Below are 21,160 nucleotides of genomic sequence, written 5' to 3' on the forward strand. Positions count from 1 at the left end.
TTGTCTAAGACACTTATGACCATCGGTCGTAATCCAGTTGACCGACCATATAGACTCCAATATAGATTATAGCAAAGGAGTTCATTTATCTCCTCCGCCCACTAAAATGTCATTAAATGCTAACTATTTTTTCTCAAAATTTATAATACCCACCAAGTCCTCTATAGCGAATGTTCAGACTACAATTTTTTTTTTTTATCAAATTACTCAATTATAAAAAAAATGTATAGAAGTATAAAAGTATACATATTCAAACAGACATATACAAATAAATATGCTCCAATCAGTTGTTATTATAAAAAAAAATATTTCAACCGTGTCCAGTACAGCAAGCAACACGTTTCCCATATCTTCCCCGCTATCTCACCATAACATTTGTTTAATAAGAAATTACATTTTTTTCTCATGTTGTTTTTATACAATGTGATCTTAATTTTTCACATTTTTTTTTTGTTTTTAACCCTCTCCCAACTTGGGTTTTTTTATAGCAACTTTTGAAACTTAAATAGTAACGTACATATTTTATTAACTTTTTAAATTGCGAATAATGTACTTAAAATTTTGATTGGTCCATAACCAGTTTCGGATAACTATTTTTGAAGTTTTTGAAGTTTCAAGTTTAGGGCAGGAGGAAAGGCGGAGTGTGGTAATATTATCTGCTCGCATTTCCCAACCGCACTTCCCCTCTCATCATCGTTTATACGGCATGTTTGTGTGGCCCAGAATTGTGTTATACGTCCAATGACCGGCACCTTGATTTCTTTCCAAGCGTGGTTATAATGTGTTTCACGGTCAGTACACATAGGATCTCGATCGTCTTCACTGAGAGTACATGTTCAGTAAAATATATTGATATAGTATACTTTATAATATACAGTCCACTTAATAATATTTATTTGTTTTTTATACACATAACAACACTATACTAAAAGTGCTTGTCTATTTTAATTTAATAACTAATGTTTGGCCTTGTAGCGTTGTAATTGTTTTTCTATCTTTTTTCCATATTGCTTCTTTGTTGCAAGTATCAGTTTTTGTTGATACTATAATCAATTGTGTCGTTATTGAACTTTTTGTTGTAAGGTCTCAATACCAAGCTACCTAACTATAGTTTCCTTATATCCCGTTATTAAGCGCGCGCGGTCAACCTGACCCATTAAAGTGTTTTGCTAAACCTATACCGACAATCGTAGCAGGCGATACTGCTCTTTTTATTAAAGGCAGTCGGCTCTACACAACTACACTTCACCGCATCGTGCCCATGTAAAACATGGCCAACGGTAATTAACCAACTATTTATTGGCGAGGGAAGGAAACTAACACAAATCGTGAACAAAATCTAGTTCCTTTAATTCAGATTGTAGTTATGTTGAGGTTTAGTTCATTGCGTTTCATTTCTTATAATATTTTTCTTATATTATAACATAAAAAATATGTATAATGATATATTTTCTGCAATCGTAGGTTGTGGTGATGTACTCATTGTGTCAATAAAAGAAAAGCTTGTTTTTGCAACTGAATATTTGCAATAACAGAGTAAACATACCGAACAAAACAATCCCGTTTAAGTTAAAGAAAATCTCATAGGCAACTCTGCATACTACGTTTAGTTTTACTGTTTCGTTCAACATAATATCAAGCATTGTAAGTACTACTTAAATATATTTTTATTAGAATTTTTTATTTTTGTGTTTAGACTAGCGGTAAAATGTAATCAATAAACCAAAGTCATTAAAGTACAAGTAGATACTATATAAGAAATTGTATAGGCAACTATGCATGATACGTTTTGATTTTACTGTTTCGGTCGATATAATAGAGTTTTTAACACAAGTGTTAAAAAAACCATTTAAAGTAGACCGACAAGCTAGTCGATTAAGAAAATCTAGGGGTCTACACTCTACAGCCAACATACAATTGTATTAAAAATTTGTATTTTATAATTTTTCTGTTAAAGAAATGATAAAAAAGATGCTTTTGAAAATCATATATGAATATCTATTAAACTCCAATAACTCCATAAATATTATTTTTAAAACTTGTTTCAATGAGAATATATTTTTTAATCGGATATTCATGATCAAAAAAAAAAAAACATACACCTTTTTTAGCTTCGATGCAAAGCGAGAAGGTATTGGTTTTACTCTGATGTGGGCTTTTTTTTTCGCTGTATACAGTGTAACTTTTTTAATACTAGACCAATTCCTTCGAATAGCAACTCTATAAATCACAAATTTTGTCTAGTTTGTACTTTGGGGGGGTAAAAGTTGAAAAAGTTTAAGTCTTCACAGACGAAAGTTGAAAAAACAAAAAAAAAACCGTACGAGTTTTTAAGTTAGAACTTTTACTGGCTATAGTATCGAGAAAAAGAGTCGGATCGAGTTGAAATTCATAAGAAACATTTATTTGGTATGCCCGCGCACGTCAGTTTTGTCAAATTCAAAATATACCCATTTCCCGCCCCCCTAGGGGGGGTACAAGTTTTTTTGTTTTTCGGAGTTTTTAGCCGTAATTTTAAAACTTTTGGGTTGAAAATTTGCCAGTAGTTGGAACTCATATGTATCCGTAACATATTAAGCGGGTTGAAATTTCGGCACTACAGTTTTTTTTTAATTGCCGGAAAACCGTGTTTTCGCACATTGCGTATATTTTAACAAAAACACCTAAAATCTTTAAAAAAAATTGATCAAATCATTAAAACAATTTGATTTATATCTATGCAGAATGATACTATTAGGTTTTGTGCTCAAGTACCACTTTTGACTTGAAGTTTACACAAATTCAACTTTTTTTTTTTTTTTACTTAAGTTCTTTCCGGATGATTAAAATTGAGAACTGATATTAAATTCGTAATCACCGACCCAAAAAACATATAATTTGACCACTTTTGATGTCTTTTACACAAAAATCCAGAAAAATGTTTTAGCTTCGATGCAAAGCGAGAAGGTATTGGTTTTACTCTGATGTGGGCTTTTTTTTTCGCTGTATACACTGTAACTTTTTTAATACTAGACCAATTCCTTCGAATAGCAACTCTATAAATCACAAATTTTGTCTAGTTTGTACTTTGGGGGGGTAAAAGTTGAAAAAGTTTAAGTCTTCACAGACGAAAGTTGAAAAAACAAAAAAAAAACGTACGAGTTTTTAAGTTAGAACTTTTACTGGCTATAGTATCGAGAAAAAGAGTCGGATCGAGTTGAAATGTATAAGAAATATTTATTAGGTATGCCCGCGCACGTCAATTTTGTCAAATTCAAAATATACCCATTTCCCGCCCCCCTAGGGGGGGTACAAGTTTTTTTGTTTTTCGGAGTTTTTTGCCGTAATTTTAAAACTTTTGGGTTGAAAATTTGCCAGTAGTTGGAACTCATATGTATCCGTAACATATTAAGCGAATGAAAAATTCGGCACTACAGTTTTTTTTTAATTGCCGGAAAACCGTGTTTTCGCACATTGCGTATATTTTAACAAAAACACCTAAAATCTTTAAAAAAAATTGATCAAATCATTAAAACAATTTGATTTATATCTATGCAGAATGATACTATTAGGTTTTGTGCTCAAGTACCACTTTTGACTTGAAGTTTACACAAATTCAACTTTTTTTTTTTTTTTACTTAAGTTCTTTCCGGATGATTCAAATTGAGAACTGATATTAAATTCGAAATCACCGACCCAAAAAACATATAATTTTACCACTTTTGATGTCTTTTACACAAAAATCCAGAAAAATGTTTTAGCTTCGATGCAAAGCGAGAAGGTATTGGTTTTACTCTGATGTGGGCTTTTTTTTTCGCTGTATACACTGTAACTTTTTTAATACTATACCAATTCCTTCGAATAGCAACTCTATAAATCACAAATTTTGTCTAGTTTGAACTTTCGGGGGGTAAAAGTTGAAAAAGTTTTAGTCTTCACAGACGAAAGTTGAAAAAAACAAAAAAAAAACCGTTTTTTTTAAACTAAAAACCCAGGGTCCAGATGTGAGAAACTAAATCGTGTGACTGATTATAGTAGACACTCGATTTTTTGGGAAAAAAACCTGTCCGTGTACTTGTTAAGACACTTAATGATTCTGATACGACAAAACCACTGTCGTTATCTCGTTATTTTATAGCCTGCGTTATATAACCTTACCGAAGGTTAACTATGAGTATTTAATGTCCAACTACCTGCAAATAATGAAGAGGACTGTTGTTTTTTGGATTTAGATTAAGTGTTGGTTTTTATGCAGTATACCGCCTCAAAATGTTTTTTTTATTACACAATTTTTTTAAAGGAAAACTAATGTTTTGTATATTGTTATACTGTTATTCATTTAAAGAGATTCACGCTTGATTGTTTAAATTGTCTAATATTAGATAATCTGCTTCGTGCTAATTTTATTTTTTTAGTTTATCAACTTGTAGCTCTAATTTTGTAAAAAATTTTCATTATTTTATTACTATGTACTATTACTATTAAGATAAATTTTAATAATAATTAAGTCATAAATGATAATACTTTATTTTATGACTAGATCAAATCTCGTGAACATTTAACATCATGATACTGCTCCTATGCTATTATTAAAAAAACACAATTTTTAAAATCTCCATAAAAGGTTATTGTTAAATAACAGGCAACAGCCGACTGCTAGTGGCTATACACGTTAGTAATATTCAACTAATAAGTAATAAATGTAGGTAAAATTTATTGTTTTCTCTATCACAGTACCAGTATACGATTTATTTTAATTTAAATGTAAGAAAATCGATTTTTCTTTAGAAAATAACAAGAAATTAATATACAGGATGAGGCAGTAAAACGGCGATTTTCTAATGTATTTAAATGGTAAAACCCGTTTCACTAACCCACCCTTTACATTTTAAGGATCTATGAAAAGGTTTTTTTAGTTGCATTTTATTTTGTACATTGTTAATCTAGTAAAATAGAAGTATAATATAGCTTTGAAATAATATAATCTGTGAAGTATAAATAGTTTGTGTGAGATTGCTATAATGGAAGTATATAATACATAAATATTAATTTTATTGAGAATAAGCGATTATAATTTAAACTATGGAGTACAAACGATTGAAACATGAATCGTCGACCATTCCAACAAAATATAACAAGACATTGTATTTGTGTTATTTGGTCCACTAAGTTTTTGCAAAAAAAAAAAAAACCAGTACAGTGGGGTCGGTGCATAGTGGGGACGGCGCATAGTTGGGTCGGGGCATAGTGGTGACGGGGAGGTCACAGGTTTACAGGAATTTTAGCTTCGATGCAAAGCGAGAAGGTATTGGTTTTACTCTGATGTGGGCTTTTTTTTTCGCTGTATACACTGTAACTTTTTTAATACTAGACCAATTCCTTCGAATAGCAACTCTATTAATCACAAATTTTGTCTAGTTTGTACTTTGGGGGGTAAAAGTTGAAAAAATTTAAGTCTTCACAGACGAAAGTTGAAAAAACAAAAAAAAACCGTACGAGTTTTTAAGTTAGAACTTTTACTGGCTATAGTATCAAGAAAAAGAGTCGGATCGAGTTGAAATGTTTAAAAAATATTTATTTGGTAAGCCCGCGCACGTCAGTTTTGTCAAATTCAAAATATACCCATTTCCCGCCCCCCTAGGGGGGTACAAGTTTTTTTGTTTTTCGGGGTTTTTAGCCGTAATTTTAAAACTTTTGGGTTGAAAATTTGCCAGTAGTTGGAACTCATATGTACCCATAACATATTAAACGGGAAAAAAATTCGGCACTACAGTTTTTTTTTAATTGCCGGGAAACTGTGTTTTCGCAGATTATGTATATTTCAACAAAAACACCTAAAATCTTTAAAAAAAATTGATCAAATCATTAAAACAATTTTATTTATATCTATGCAGAATGATACTATTAGGTTTTGTGCTCAAGTACCACTCTTGACTTAAAGTTTACATAAAGTTCTTTTTTTTTTTTTTTTTACTTTAGTTCTTTCCGGATGATTAAAATTGAGAACTGATATTAAATTCGTAATCACCGACCCAAAAAACATATAATTTGACCACTTTTGATGTCTTTTACACAAAAATCCAGAAAAATGTTTTAGCTTCGATGCAAAGCGAGAAGGTATTGGTTTTACTCTGATGTGGGCTTTTTTTTTCGCTGTATACACTGTAACTTTTTTAATACTAGACCAATTCCTTCGAATAGCAACTCTATTAATCACAAATTTTGTCTAGTTTGTACTTTGGGGGGGTAAAAGTTGAAAAAATTTAAGTCTTCACAGACGAAAGTTGAAAAAACAAAAAAAAACCGTACGAGTTTTTAAGTTAGAACTTTTACTGGCTATAGTATCAAGAAAAAGAGTCGGATCGAGTTGAAATGTTTAAAAAATATTTATTTGGTAAGCCCGCGCACGTCAGTTTTGTCAAATTCAAAATATACCCATTTCCCGCCCCCCTAGGGGGGTACAAGTTTTTTTGTTTTTCGGGGTTTTTAGCCGTAATTTTAAAACTTTTGGGTTGAAAATTTGCCAGTAGTTGGAACTCATATGTACCCATAACATATTAAACGGGAAAAAAATTCGGCACTACAGTTTTTTTTTAATTGCCGGGAAACTGTGTTTTCGCAGATTATGTATATTTCAACAAAAACACCTAAAATCTTTAAAAAAAATTGATCAAATCATTAAAACAATTTTATTTATATCTATGCAGAATGATACTATTAGGTTTTGTGCTCAAGTACCACTCTTGACTTAAAGTTTACATAAAGTTCTTTTTTTTTTTTTTTTTACTTTAGTTCTTTCCGGATGATTAAAATTGAGAACTGATATTAAATTCGTAATCACCGACCCAAAAAACATATAATTTGACCACTTTTGATGTCTTTTACACAAAAATCCAGAAAAATGTTTTAGCTTCGATGCAAAGCGAGAAGGTATTGGTTTTACTCTGATGTGGGCTTTTTTTTTCGCTGTATACACTGTAACTTTTTTAATACTAGACCAATTCCTTCGAATAGCAACTCTATTAATCACAAATTTTGTCTAGTTTGTACTTTGGGGGGGTAAAAGTTGAAAAAATTTAAGTCTTCACAGACGAAAGTTGAAAAAACAAAAAAAAAACCGTACGAGTTTTTAAGTTAGAACTTTTACTGGCTATAGTATCAAGAAAAAGAGTCGGATCGAGTTGAAATGTTTAAAAAATATTTATTTGGTAAGCCCGCGCACGTCAGTTTTGTCAAATTCAAAATATACCCATTTCCCGCCCCCCTAGGGGGGGTACAAGTTTTTTTGTTTTTCGGGGTTTTTAGCCGTAATTTTAAAACTTTTGGGTTGAAAATTTGCCAGTAGTTGGAACTCATATGTACCCATAACATATTAAACGGGAAAAAAATTCGGCACTACAGTTTTTTTTTAATTGCCGGGAAACTGTGTTTTCGCAGATTATGTATATTTCAACAAAAACACCTAAAATCTTTAAAAAAAATTGATCAAATCATTAAAACAATTTTATTTATATCTATGCAGAATGATACTATTAGGTTTTGTGCTCAAGTACCACTCTTGACTTAAAGTTTACACAAAGTTCTTTTTTTTTTTTTTTTTTTTTTAACTAAAAACCCAGTGTACCAGATGTGAGAAACGAACAGACACTAAAAACTATCAGTTGGTAACGTCTATCCGTGTTAGATTAGGTTAGGGTCCAATGATCGGTATCATAATATTGTGTTATTTACATGATATCATAGGCGACTAAATCGTGTAACTGATTATAGTAGACACTCGATTTATTGGGAAAAAAACCTATCCGTGTACTTATTAAGACATTTAATGATTCTGATACGACAAAACCACTTTCGTTATCTTGTTATTTTATAGCCTGCGTTATATAACCTTACCGAAGGTTAACTATGAGTATTTAATGTCCAACTACCTGCAAATAATGAAGAGGACTGTTGTTTTTTGGATTCAGATTAAGTGTTAGTTTTTATGCAGTATACCGCCTCAAAATGTTTTTTTTATTACACAATTTTTTTAAAGGAAAACTTATGTTTTGTATACTGTTATACTGTTATTCATTTAAAGAGATTCACGCTTGATTGTTTAAATTGTCTAATATTAGATAATCTGCTTCGTGCTAATTTTATTTTTTTAGTTTATCAACTTGTAGCTCTAATTTTGTAAAAAATATTTCATTATTTTATTACTATGTACCATTACTATTAAGATAAATTTTAATAATAATTAAGTCATAAATGATAATACTTTATTTTGTGACTAGATCAGATCTCGTGAACATTTAATATCATGATACTGCTCCTATGCTATTATTAAAAAAACACAATTTTTAAAATCTCCATAATAGGTTATTGTTAAATAACAGGCAACAGCCGACCGCTAGTGGCTATACATGTTAGTAATATTTAACTAATAAGTAATAAATGTAGGTAAAATTTATTGTTTTCTCCATCACAGTACCAGTATACGATTTATTTTAATTTAAATGTAAGAAAATCGATTTTTCTTTAGAAAATAACAAGAAATTAATATACAGGATGAGGCAGTAAAACGGCGATTTTCTAATGTATTTAAATGGTAAAAACCCGTTTCACTATCCCACCCTTTACATTTTAAGGATCTATGAAAAGGTTTTTTTAGTTGCATTTTATTTTGTACATTGTCAATCTAGTAAAATAGAAGTATAATATAGCTTTGAAATAATATAATCTGTGAAGTATAAATAGTTTGTTTGAGATTGCTTTAATGGAAGTATATAATACATAAATATTAATTTTATTGAGAATAAGCGATTATAATTTAAACTATGGAGTACAAACGATTGAAACATGAATCGTCGACCATTCCAACAAAATATAACAAGACATTGTATATGTGTTATTTGGTGTACTAAGTTTTTGCAAAAAAAAAAAAAAAACCAGTACAGTGGGGTCGGGGCATAGTGGGGACGGAGCATAGTTGGGTCGGGACATATTGGGAACGGGGAGGTCACAGGTTTACAGGAATTTTTAAATCTGAAAGTGATAAAATCACTTTCGAAAAAACGCTTCGATGCAAATCGGTAGTTAGTATTTTCAAGCCAGTACAGTCCAAACCAAGCACAGTATAAACCAGCAAAGTTAGAAAGTTTTAAATGAAGATTCTGTATTTACAAATGAGCATCAAAGCGTTTATTTGAAAGCGATTTTATTCAATTTTATCACTTTTATTTATAATAATTCTTGTAGACCTGTGACCACTCCGTTTCCTCATTGCTTTGATTTTTAAATCTGAAAGTGATAAAATCACTTTCGAAAAAACGCTTCGATGCAAATCGGTAGTTAGTATTTTCAAGCCAGTACAGTCCAAACCAAGCACAGTATAAACCAGCAAAGTTAGAAAGTTTTAAATGAAGGTTCTGTATTTACAAATGGGCATCAAAGCGTTTATTTGAAAGCGATTTTATTCAATTTTATCACTTTTATTTATAATAATTCTTGTAGACCTGTGACCTCTCCGTTTCCTCATTGCTTTGATTACATTATGCCAATACTTTACTGTACTAGTCCTCTCGGATAAAATCACTTTCAAATTAACGCTTTGATGCTCATTTGTAAATACAGAACCTTCATTTAAAACTTTCTAACTTTGCTGGTTTATACTGTGCTTGGTTTGGACTGTACTGGCTTGAAAATACTAACTACCGATTTGCATCGAAGCGTTTTTTCGAAAGTGATTTTATCACTTTCAGATTTAAAAATTCCTGTAAACCTGTGACCTCCCCGTCACCACTATGCCCCGACCCAACTATGCTCCGTCCCCACTATGCACCGACCCCACTTTACTGGTTTTTTTTTATTTTGTATCTGCCCAAATTTTAACGAGTAGAACGTATATTTCTTAACGTGTGTAGATATTTTTAACCAGAGGACCAAAATTAGGTTTCTAATTGATAATGTATTAGATTTTATTTTTTACTCTCAATTTTCGTTGTATAAAACTCGCTGTTATATTTGTATAATGAACGATAAAGTGTGTAAACACACAGTAAGTAATATTTATTTTTGCGTTTTATTTACCTTAAATTCGCAACGATATAAAATAACGGGTTTATCATGATTATTACTTTTCTAAATAATTGTAAATTTACTTTCTTATACAAAAGTATTGAAAACACGTCTTAAAATTGTGTTATTTGAGGAAATAAGAAGAAAACATAATTTGATGTGATGTTTTGTATGCTTGTTCAAACAACTACCCGTTAGTAATACACTAATGCCCTAAATAAGAAATGTATCCAAAAACAACATTTTAAAGTCGACCTAGTTATAGGATTTGAATTCTCCAAATTAAAACGATTTTGATTAATATTATATTTTTGGCCATTACATTTTTACATAAGCAATTATAAATGTAGGACAATTTTCAGTATTTTGGATTTAATTTTATAATTGTACAAAAAAAAATAGTTATATTTTAAGGCTATAGAATACATTTCATCTCTCATGGCGTATTTATAGATTAAAATAAATGCTTTGATAACAAGACGAAATAACAAGTACAGTTCAAACCAAGCACAGTTTAAGCCAGCGCAGTCTAAACTAGTACAACATAAACCTAGTTCATTTATAAATTAGCATAGTAGTTCAAGAAGGGTAATTAAGTTGAAAGTGATTTAATCACTTTAGAAAGCTTCAATGAGAATCTGTACATAGTATATAATAGTACAGTCTAAATCAGTACAGCTTAAACCCGTAGATTAAAAATTAAGTTCTGTCTATACCAATACAGTATAAACTTAATACAGTTCAAACCGGCGCAGTAAGAAATTATCAACAGTATCCACATATTCGCATCGAAGCGTTTTCTTGAATTTCAACATCTGTTAAACATTAATGTAAATATATCAATCGTTTCCTTTTAAATCGTATCGCTGTATAATATAGAAATACTCAACATCCCGACCACCATGATTTAGTATTTAAATAGCAAACTATCATTCTCGGAGGAAACCTAAATTTAAATTGGGAGAGTGACAAAGGTAATAAATAAATCGGTTCAAAATACGATGCACAAACAATATTTAAAAGTGATAAAATTTAGTTTTCGTACAATTCATACAATTATCGTACGCTTCTGGCGCTGAGCAGTGTATAGAAAACTTTATGTATGGGTATCATCGGTAATGCACGCTATTGCTCTAATGTATTCGACTATTTTTAAAAATGTTACAATTTTTTGTTTAAGAAAATTCGTAACACGTAAAGAACTAAGTGATTTAACTAAATGGTCACTGAGTCTAGCATAAAATGATTTAATGATTATTAATAATTTTGCAGATAAAAATGATTCTTTTACGTATTTTAATATCGTTTGCTTTGGTAAATGTTTTGGTAGCTGAAGATACAGGTGATTATTTCATTTTTACACTACACAAACTATAAAAAAAAACTCAACATTTTACTTTTTGTTTTGCAGATGAAATAATATATAAAAGGCAGGTTTACCTAACTAGTAAGCAAACATGTTTTTTTTTAATAAAATAATATTTCAAGTCTTGCATTATGATGTATGTATACAATTTATTCCAGACAAATACCTCCAGTATACCGAATACAACACCGATAGAGATTCTCTGCACCAAACAGGTAAAATATACATAAAATAAAAATAAAAACACAACGTTTTTGATAGGTTTGTCTGATTATCAACTTTTAAATTTAATATTATAGTTTTTATAACCTGTTGAGATTATAAATGAATAACGTGTAAAGTAGTAAATTGTGTTTAAAACCAGAGTTGATGTAAATCAAATAATTTATATTGATGGTACTCATATACAATACAGTATCGGCTGTTGTACAGTGAACACGTATTCTACCGCGAAAATGCATAGTTTATTTTTCTCTCTTCAATAATTTCATACATCACATTATGCTTAAAAATGATACACATATTAAAAGAACTGGTACATAAGCCAACGTGTATCGAGTTGAGCCAAGGTTAAATGTTATACTATTGTCATTAAAATCATTACAGCCATCTCAAGATACCAAGCTTGCAACAATTAAAAGTAACCTTAGTAATTACGAAAACAATGTTTTCTCTATCCAGACAACTATGAGTAACATAACAGCTACCCTTAAAAGTTTGAAAAAGGAGAATGATTCAGTTTTAAAAACTGAAATTAAGCTATTACACGACAATATACATCAACTAGAATCTGCCGCACCGTCAAATAATTCCATTGTAGATTTAACTAGAGAAACCCAAGACTGTATGCGTAGAGCTCATAATTTTATTGTTTACAATATACCTGAAGAATCAACCGAAGACTCTAATTCTGTCCATATAACAACAAAGAATTGAATTGCTGCTTTGAACATTGATATACCTATTTGTAATAATAAACGCTTAGGTAGACAACCAGTGGAAAAAGGTCGCCCATTACTCATCAATCTCAAAAGTATTAATGATGTTTCCATCTTACTTAAATGTAAATCGAAACTCCGCACTCTGAAGAACTGAAGTCCTTTACATTCCTCGAGTGCGTTGAGTACATTTTATCGAACGCTAGTGCTAATACGACTGTTATTTTGGCAGTTGATTACAATCCAACGGGTGTTAAATTGTACAACGATGTAGTTGGTTTTAATATAGTGGATGCCGGTTCTGCGTGGCGTTCTCTAATATGTATCAACATAACCCAGCTCCTCTTAATGTTAATGGCACATCTCTTGATCTACTATTTTAAAATTCTAGTCCAGTTTGGGTAAATCAAGCTTTAGATATATTAGTGCCTCTTGATTCTCATCGCCCAGCACTTTCAATAGTTTCTAATGATAATACTCCTGTTCAACATGCTTGTCGGCCCACTTGTGTATATAATTTTAAATCAGGTGACTATATAGGTATGTCTTATTGACTAGCTATGGCGAACTGGTTGCCTTTATATGATTGTGAAAATGTGAATGACGCCTTAGATATTTTTCATAGTTTGGTTCTACAAAACGTTGATATTTTTGTTCCCAAAGTACTTCCAAGTAAGGCATCTTATCGAAGTTGGTTCTCTAAGGAACTTCGTAGTTTAATACGTGAAAAGAATAAATCATATAAAAAAAATTAAACGCACAGGCTCTCAATTTATGATGAACTTACTCTTACTCTTAACCCTAAGTATTTTTGGAAGGTTGTCAAAGATAAAAAAGAAAACTGAATCATTCTCAAGTAGTATGGAACTTAATGGCAAATGGTCTAAGATGGTCCTATACACTTTTAATTTATAATTTTACTCTGATATCTTTCCTAGTAGATGGAAGTCAAGTTATATCCCTCCAGTTTTTAAATAAGATGATAAATCAAATATACTTAATTATCGACCAACATCTAAATTATATGCCTTGTCTAAGTTGTTTGAAAAGCTAGTAGATAATAATATATCTGTAGTCTTTAAAAATGTGTTATCTAGTTGTCATATGGTTTTCGAACTTCCAAATCAACTGTCACTAATTTGCTTGTCTTTTATGCTGATATAATTTCTGCTGTTGAATATTTATACAAATTGAGTTCATAAATGACTACTTCAATCTTTCAATAAGATTTTCACAGATTTCACCATTGGTGTGTCTCTAATAGTCTTAGTCTTAATGTAAATAAATGTTTTCAAATTTTGTTCATAATTTAGTTAAAGTTTTTCACATAAGAGATCTTGGCGTTACGTTTGATTCTGATCTGTCTTTTAACGAATACAGCTGTCATGTATAATAAAACTTTACGAACCTTTGGGTTCCTTAAACGTGATTGCTGGGAATTTTCAGACCAGGTCTGCCTCAAATTACTATATTGTGCTCTTGTTCGTTCGTTAGTCGAATACAGTACTATTATTTGGTCTCCTTATCAATCAGAGTTATCTAATAAAATTGAAAGCCTTTAACGACGATTCTTAAGAATGTTAGCATATAAAACAAACAAAGTCGGGGCAGATCTAAATGTTATCGCATCTAATATTAAACTGTCTAGCTTAGCTCATCGTCGATATGTTGCAGATGTCTGTTGGATTCGTGGTCTAATTAATAGTACTATTGACTGTCCTGAATTATTAAATATGTTTTCTCTTAATGTTCCTTCCATTTTCTTGCACTTAGTATACACACCGAATAATACTTCGGTGAATGAAATGTTAATGGCTTCAAATAAAGCAATACATAATTATAAATTGGACTTATTTATGATTACTTTAGCCAGATTAAAAAGTATTCTTAATGATGTTGTTTAATTGTTTATACATAATTTCTCTTTGAGTGCTATTGTAATTATTCTTAACTTATGTTTATAAGATATTATTCTATACTCTATTGCCCTTCGAAAGTAAACTATTTTTAAATAATTAAATAAATATAAATGCATATAATTATATGGGTATTTTGGTAAGTTTTGTATAACAGAGAACAATTAGAAATGTTGAAAAAAAAAATTTGTTTAATTGCAATTTACCCCCAATATTTTTTAATAATATTATACTACATATTCTTTTTTTTAACTATCTATAAACCCAAGTATTGCTTAAGTAATTCATAACTTTTTTTTAGCTCAACTTATTTTTGTTTATTCTAGATTTAATGAAAATAATTACAAACATTATTCTTGGACAATATACGATGGGTAATCATAATTAAATAGTAAAAAATATAATGATAATGATAAAGTATGCTAGAAGAAAAAACTATTTTTAAATTAAATATGATTTTTTTAAGTCATAAATCTTAAAGTTTACTTTAAAATCTATAGCAAATATTTTTACCAAACAACGCTAATGTAACTAATTTTAATTACACCTAATCATTGTATTTTATTTTACTCGAAATAACTGCTGCAATTCAACTAGTTAATTTCCATAATCTCTACTCAATTTACTATAATAAATCCGGTAATATTTTTTTCCAAATTTATAAGACATATATACGAGTATACTTGATTTTTGTCTTATGATTTCAATAAAATACAAAATAAATGTAATGTCATTAAATAATACATTCGTTTTATGTTCATTTCAGTGGAAATAGCATTAATGTTGGTAGAACCGGGTAATAATTTTACCATAACATATTTTTTGGTATATATCCAAAAAGTTTTGATATTCACTAAGTTTAAAATGGCTCTATTTTAATTTCAGAAAACCAAGATGTCGTATTTATAGAGCCTGGTAAATATTTAGTAGTTTATTATTCATATGAATTGAGAACAATGATATATTTGCACATTGCTTCCTATCATTGTGACTGATGTACATTCAGATTGTGTATGTGATCATTTCAGTATAGTTACTCGATATTCATTAAGCACAAAATGTTTTTATTTTAGTTCCAGAAACACAAGAGAACGTAGCCAAAGAAAATAAAAGTAGTAATTAATAATTCATATAAATTGACAAATAATCATAGACTTTTATTTTGATTTCTATCATAAGGAATGATGTATGTTAAAATTTATTTTGTATGGAATTTTAGAAAAGTCACACAAATGTATGCTATCAAAACTAAAATTTAAAACAGGTAAATAATTTAATTTTTTTATACGAATAACTATTAAATTTTATTTTTGTAAATTTCTTAACCAAAATTATAAATATTTTTTTGAAATACAAAGTCTTTGTATTTTTTGCTTAAGATATCGTTGATCGATCAAAACATAGTTTAAATCGTTAATTTAACATGTCTATTAGAAGTTTTTACATTATTTTACATTGACTTATTTTTCAAAAAATTCTCAATTATAGGATTACTGCTATACAGGGTGATTCATTAAAGATAAAATTTGTAGTTTTTCTTTTTAGACATACTTTAGTTTATGTAGTTTTACATTATTGGACAATATTAAAATTTTGTATTATTTTCATTTTTCTCCAGAGCTCTATTACTTTTAAAATTGAAATTGTAACCGTTTTATTTATATTAAATAAGTCTTTAATACATTTAGTTAAATAAATAAGTTTTACTTATACCTAAGTGTGTTTCATGGAATTTAGTAATTATGTACTTACATGTGGCTTTAGGTACTATTAAACGACATCTGATCTGTTTGTACTGAGACTACTTCTTGCCCATATACAAGTCGTTGAAATTTCTTACATGCAAATTTAATTGATACCATCTGTTTTTGTGCATATTTCTGTTCTGTAGTATTAAGACGTGGGTGCATAGTAAACTTGCCTATTTTTTTTTGAAAAAGACAACATCCTATAGCTCATTGTGATGCACCACATTCAATTTTTAAAGTGTAGTTTTTTTGTTAACATTCTTATCTTCTGATCTATATCGTTATTATAACATGATTATGCATTATTAACATGCATATTTATTTGACTATACAAATTAAGAATAATTTTCTGAACAAATTGACTGGTCGATGACCAAATCTAGATAACTACTTGTCAAAGTTTAAAATTTCTGTCGGGAGGTGGAGTGTGGTAGAGTAATGCACGTGGATAAAAATTGCTCTACATACCACTCTTTCTCCCGTCCTAAATGTTAAACTTAAATTACATTAAAAATAATTATCTAAAACTGGTTATCGATCAGTTAACATTTTCAGCAAGTTATTCTTAACTTATATAGTTGAATAAATATAATATAAGTTAACGATTAAGTTTTAAAATTGTACAAAGCTCTAGGAAATACCTAAAAAAGGCAAATGTTTAGTAATTTTATAGTACTGTAAAATAACATAAACAAAAATGTTTTAAAAAGAATCGTTACAAAACTACAATTATATTAAGATATTTTGATTGTTTTATCCTTAATAAATCACCCTGCAAATAAAAATAAAACCTGGTGTTTTTAACAATATAATTTGGTTTTATATGTTGGTTATAGCTATAAAATCACCTGCAGTTCAAACAGGTAATCAAAATATATATAAATTTTTTGGAAATATGGCTAGGAAAATTGCTTATTGTTATTATTGATAACTTTCATAATGAATAATATGTTGTAATATTATAACACTAAGGTAGTATAAGAGTTATTGTTAAGTGGAAGTTTGGTATTTGAATAATAAACACAAAACAAAAAAGTTAAGTGATTAATACACTACTATTGGTAAATACATAAAGTAATTACAATAACAGATAATATTATTACATAGTAGAATATAATAAACAGTGTGACATTAAGATAAGTTAGACAAGGTTAGATACACGTGTGTTTACAAAAACAACATTGTTATTGCTTAAGATATATGTTATTGTAACATACCTAAGTATTTATATTATAATGATAAATACAAAAATTATTATTGTAACTAATAAATCCTGTTGTTTAAAATATTAATTCTTATTCCAACATAATATACATTAAAATGTAATATGAAAATATTTTCACACAGATGTATTGTACTTGGGGAAATGGAAAACGCCAATTTTTTTACAAATAAAACCTATAACAAAAGTTACGTTCTGAAGTGTCTACTAACATCTTCTCTATGAGGGCTTAAAGGCCGATTTTTTTATTTCGGTTGTTTAAATTTTACCATAAACGTTTATATTTTTACTTTTTTGTAGTTTTTTTTCTAATAAATCTAACTATTTTCTAACAGCTCTATACAAAATCGCCCTTTCACTCCCCATAGAGAAAATAGTAAGCTTTTCATAACAATTGAAATCCGTAAAATAGATATGCCGAAAAATGACTTCTATGAAAACCATTTTTTATCAAACTTTCGCCATAACACGGAGAAAAATAACTTCAAAAATGTTATAATTAGAAAAATTTGATATCTTTTTATAAATAGTTTTTCCCGTTCACATTGATTTAGAAACACAAAAGGACGTAGAGAAAAAGCATGGTAAATTTTAGATTGTTAATTTTGTACTTAAAGTATGTTAAAAAAAATAAAGTTAACACGGAATAATTAAAAACAGGTAATTTAAATTTAGTTTTTATCATTGGATATGGTAGAAACTAATCAAAAAATAAAAAAAATGTTTACCAAACAATTTTTTCTAACTATAAAGTAGACCGAGTTACAAATTTAGAATATGTAGAATGGTGGCGTATAGGGTTATTGTTATATGCGTGAATTATATAACCACAATTTAATTCCCAGCCTATATTTTCAACTCTAAAAACTTTAAAATTAACGATTCGAAATTAGTTGTCAACCAGTCATAAAGTTCGGAAATTTATCCCTAATTTAAAAAAAATGTACTGTATGCATTGCCGTTAAACTTTTAAAAGTTACGATCCTTCTAACTCTAGAGTAACTCTAGAGAAGCTAGCTTCTGACTAAACATAAATACAAAAACTATATCTAATATTGTACAACAAAAGTTACAAATGTTTTATATTAAAAAGTTGTTTTCAACATTTTAGTTTACCGGCAAGAATCGGGTGTTACATGAAATACTGAACAGCCTGTATAATGAGAATAATCATAGACTTACATATTCATTTCTGTCATTATGAATGATGTACAATTTATTATGGAAATATTTTCATATAGTTATTTGATAATTTGATAATTTTATATTTATAAAGTATAAAATATTTTTATTTTCATTTCAGAAACACCAGAAATCTTAACCATAAAGCGTGGTAAATTTTTTAGTAGTTAATTATATTATTTAAGATATTAGATTATTCGTATATAACGAGAACAATCGTATACTTGTATATTGGTTTCTATTACAATGAACGATGTATATATAAATTTATTTTGTTTCGAATTTTAGAAAAGTTATGGTACCAAAAAAATGTGATATCAGAAATAGAAGCTGTAATAGGTAATGCAATTATTATATTTTAGCGGAGCTGAAAAGGTATTACAGTAGGCTCCCAGTAACCCGGCAGATATCAGACAAGGGTACTGCCGGATTTGTGGACGTTCATTGATTGGATTGGTCAGCATGAGTCAATAATTTTATCGAATATTCATCAGGAATGCCCCTATCTGCAAATAGTCTTAAATCCAAATTTGAATAACCCTACGTCCCTCAGTAAAGATTGATATTTTTTTATACTACAGGCGCAATTTTAATATTTTAGAGCTATAAACTAGATTGATGATTGGGCTATTATATATCTATAACTTATAAAAAATAAAAAAATTAACGGTAACTACATTTTTTTTCAGTAAGGAAAAACACCAAAAATCTTAAAATTTGGATTTAGAAAGCAACATTGGAGCTTAACTTTAATATTGATTGTCTTGTTTTTAATGAATCACGCTGTGAATAATAATAAACAATTTTTTGAGTGGTATAACTATTTTATATTTTCGTTATAGGTAAAAGGTGCTCTAACCCTACAGCAAAAGGTAATAACAATCATACATAACATTTTCGTAGATATATGGGTTAACGGCTAGTGTACAAGTTAATACGAAGTAAGGGTAAACACTGAATTTTGCGGTAGAAGGTTGGTTAGTCCCCCTATCTCGTTAGTCTTCTAACCAAGTCAAATTGCGAATTGTTAACCTGGTCGCTCAACAGGGATTCGAGCGTTAATGATGTGCGTTATACAGGGTGGTCCACGGGAATAGGGACAAAAATAGATAAACATAACTCATATACAGGGAGGTTCATTTGCGATCACTAGCGATTTTTCTGCTTATTTTTAAGAGATAGGGTAGACCCTCTGTTGCCAGAATGTTGTTTAAAAATGATGACTCTTCATAACTATACTCACAAAAGGGAAATAAAAAAAAAATGTTTAGGGAAAGGGTTTATGAAAATTGTTTATGTTAGTCATCATAATATATTGATTACCTATGCAAAAATAATATAAAAATATATTCAAAAATATTGAAATACTAAAAGTTCTTTATACATTTGGAACTTTAGTAAAAAATAGGTACTAATAAATTCTAGGTTATATAAACATTTGCAAATGTATTACATTGTGAACTGATTACTTGTTTTCTTATTTATTACCAAGACAATATATTTAGATATTATACGATGACAATTTTGGGAGAAGGAAGAAGATTGGCAATTTATAAAGATGTAAGCAAATTGATCAGTACAGCTGTATTAGGTAAATATTCATATTTCATATAGAAATTGTTATCTTTTTATATATGTATCCAGTTTTGTAAATAATTTTGCACTAATTTTGTTGCTTTATTCTAATATTATATTATAATAATCATAATTCAATTACAAATCAATATATTTAATAGTATAAAAGCTTCCGAATAAAAGTTTCTATTAAAGTAAATTATTATACAAATCACGGTTTTTAATTTTTTCCAGATTTTTGACGGTGTTTTTTAATTAAAATTGTTTTGTTTTGTTTAAGGAGGAAACCCTGACTTGAAATTTGATACATCAGATTTGTCATACAAGTGTCGTTTATTTGGAGTGCGCATGGGTTTACACAACGTTTATAATAAAAAAACATTTATAAAATCTGCTTTAGTTCAAGATGAAACTTGTATTCTAAAAGATCTATACAACATTGAAACGACACTGAAAATCATGCCTGACGGAATTTGGGAATATAACGCTAACGATACTAAACTAAATTTCAGTCAATATGTTAGGGAAAACTTGTTAAATAATGTTCTACAGAAATCCTAAGGACAACTTCTTCTAATTATAATTTATTATTATTATTATTATTATATGTAAATCACATTTTCATGCCTTCTAATATCGAAATTGTCAATTAATATAATGTCTTTAAAAATGAATAGTTTCAATCATGGTTATAAAATTATTCCTTCTTTATGTGTTTCATTTATATTGTCGTTTAATATTTTCCCGTGTATACTGATAATAACTAATAAAACCACTTTACTGCACTTCAACTTCGTGGTTTTTTAGATAGATAGATAAGTTTATTTAATTTATTCTATACTATGACAAAATCAACAAGTTGGTTTAGCAAAATTCAATTTTATAATTTGTCGGGCCATTTAATTTTGAACCTGCCAAGCACGTCATGTCCTTGTCATCCCTTACTTATTTCCCTTTTTTGTATAATCGATGTGAGTGCAAACTTCTTCCCAAATCGTTCAGGGTGTTGTCCACTTGAGTTTGAAATACGCGAATCCGGACAATAGATTGGAGTTTATAATCAAATTAAATATACTAAAATATGGTTATAACGTTAATATACTCACTGCAACCAAATTAATGTCTGCACTCTCTTCGAAATATATTAAAAACCGATTATTTGTTAAAAGTCGAAT

At 29.0% G+C, this 21,160-nt stretch overlaps 1 protein-coding gene across 1 annotated transcript; it reads left to right on the forward strand.

The window, feature by feature from the left end:
- Nucleotides 1-1,628: 1,628 nt before the first annotated feature.
- On the forward strand, nt 1,629-20,668 carry LOC126835192 (uncharacterized). The gene is made up of 16 exons (XM_050567566.1): nt 1,629-1,644; nt 11,311-11,380; nt 11,450-11,485; nt 11,563-11,619; nt 14,585-14,632; nt 15,025-15,054; nt 15,144-15,173; nt 15,332-15,373; nt 15,478-15,522; nt 16,843-16,869; nt 17,759-17,812; nt 18,532-18,561; nt 18,699-18,749; nt 19,253-19,282; nt 19,903-20,001; nt 20,266-20,668. Exons 2-16 carry the CDS (start codon nt 11,317-11,319, stop codon nt 20,544-20,546), a joined length of 924 nt encoding a protein of 307 aa, XP_050423523.1. The 5' UTR covers nt 1,629-1,644; nt 11,311-11,316; the 3' UTR covers nt 20,547-20,668.
- The last annotated feature ends 492 nt before the right edge of the window (nt 20,669-21,160 follow it).

Source organism: Adelges cooleyi, unplaced genomic scaffold (genome assembly GCF_023614345.1).
Source record: "Adelges cooleyi isolate 19-005CV unplaced genomic scaffold, UGA_ACOO_1.1 ACOO_flye_CR_arks_rails_tigmint_CR_PRNA_23, whole genome shotgun sequence".
NCBI classification, from domain to species: Eukaryota; Metazoa; Arthropoda; class Insecta; order Hemiptera; family Adelgidae; genus Adelges; species Adelges cooleyi.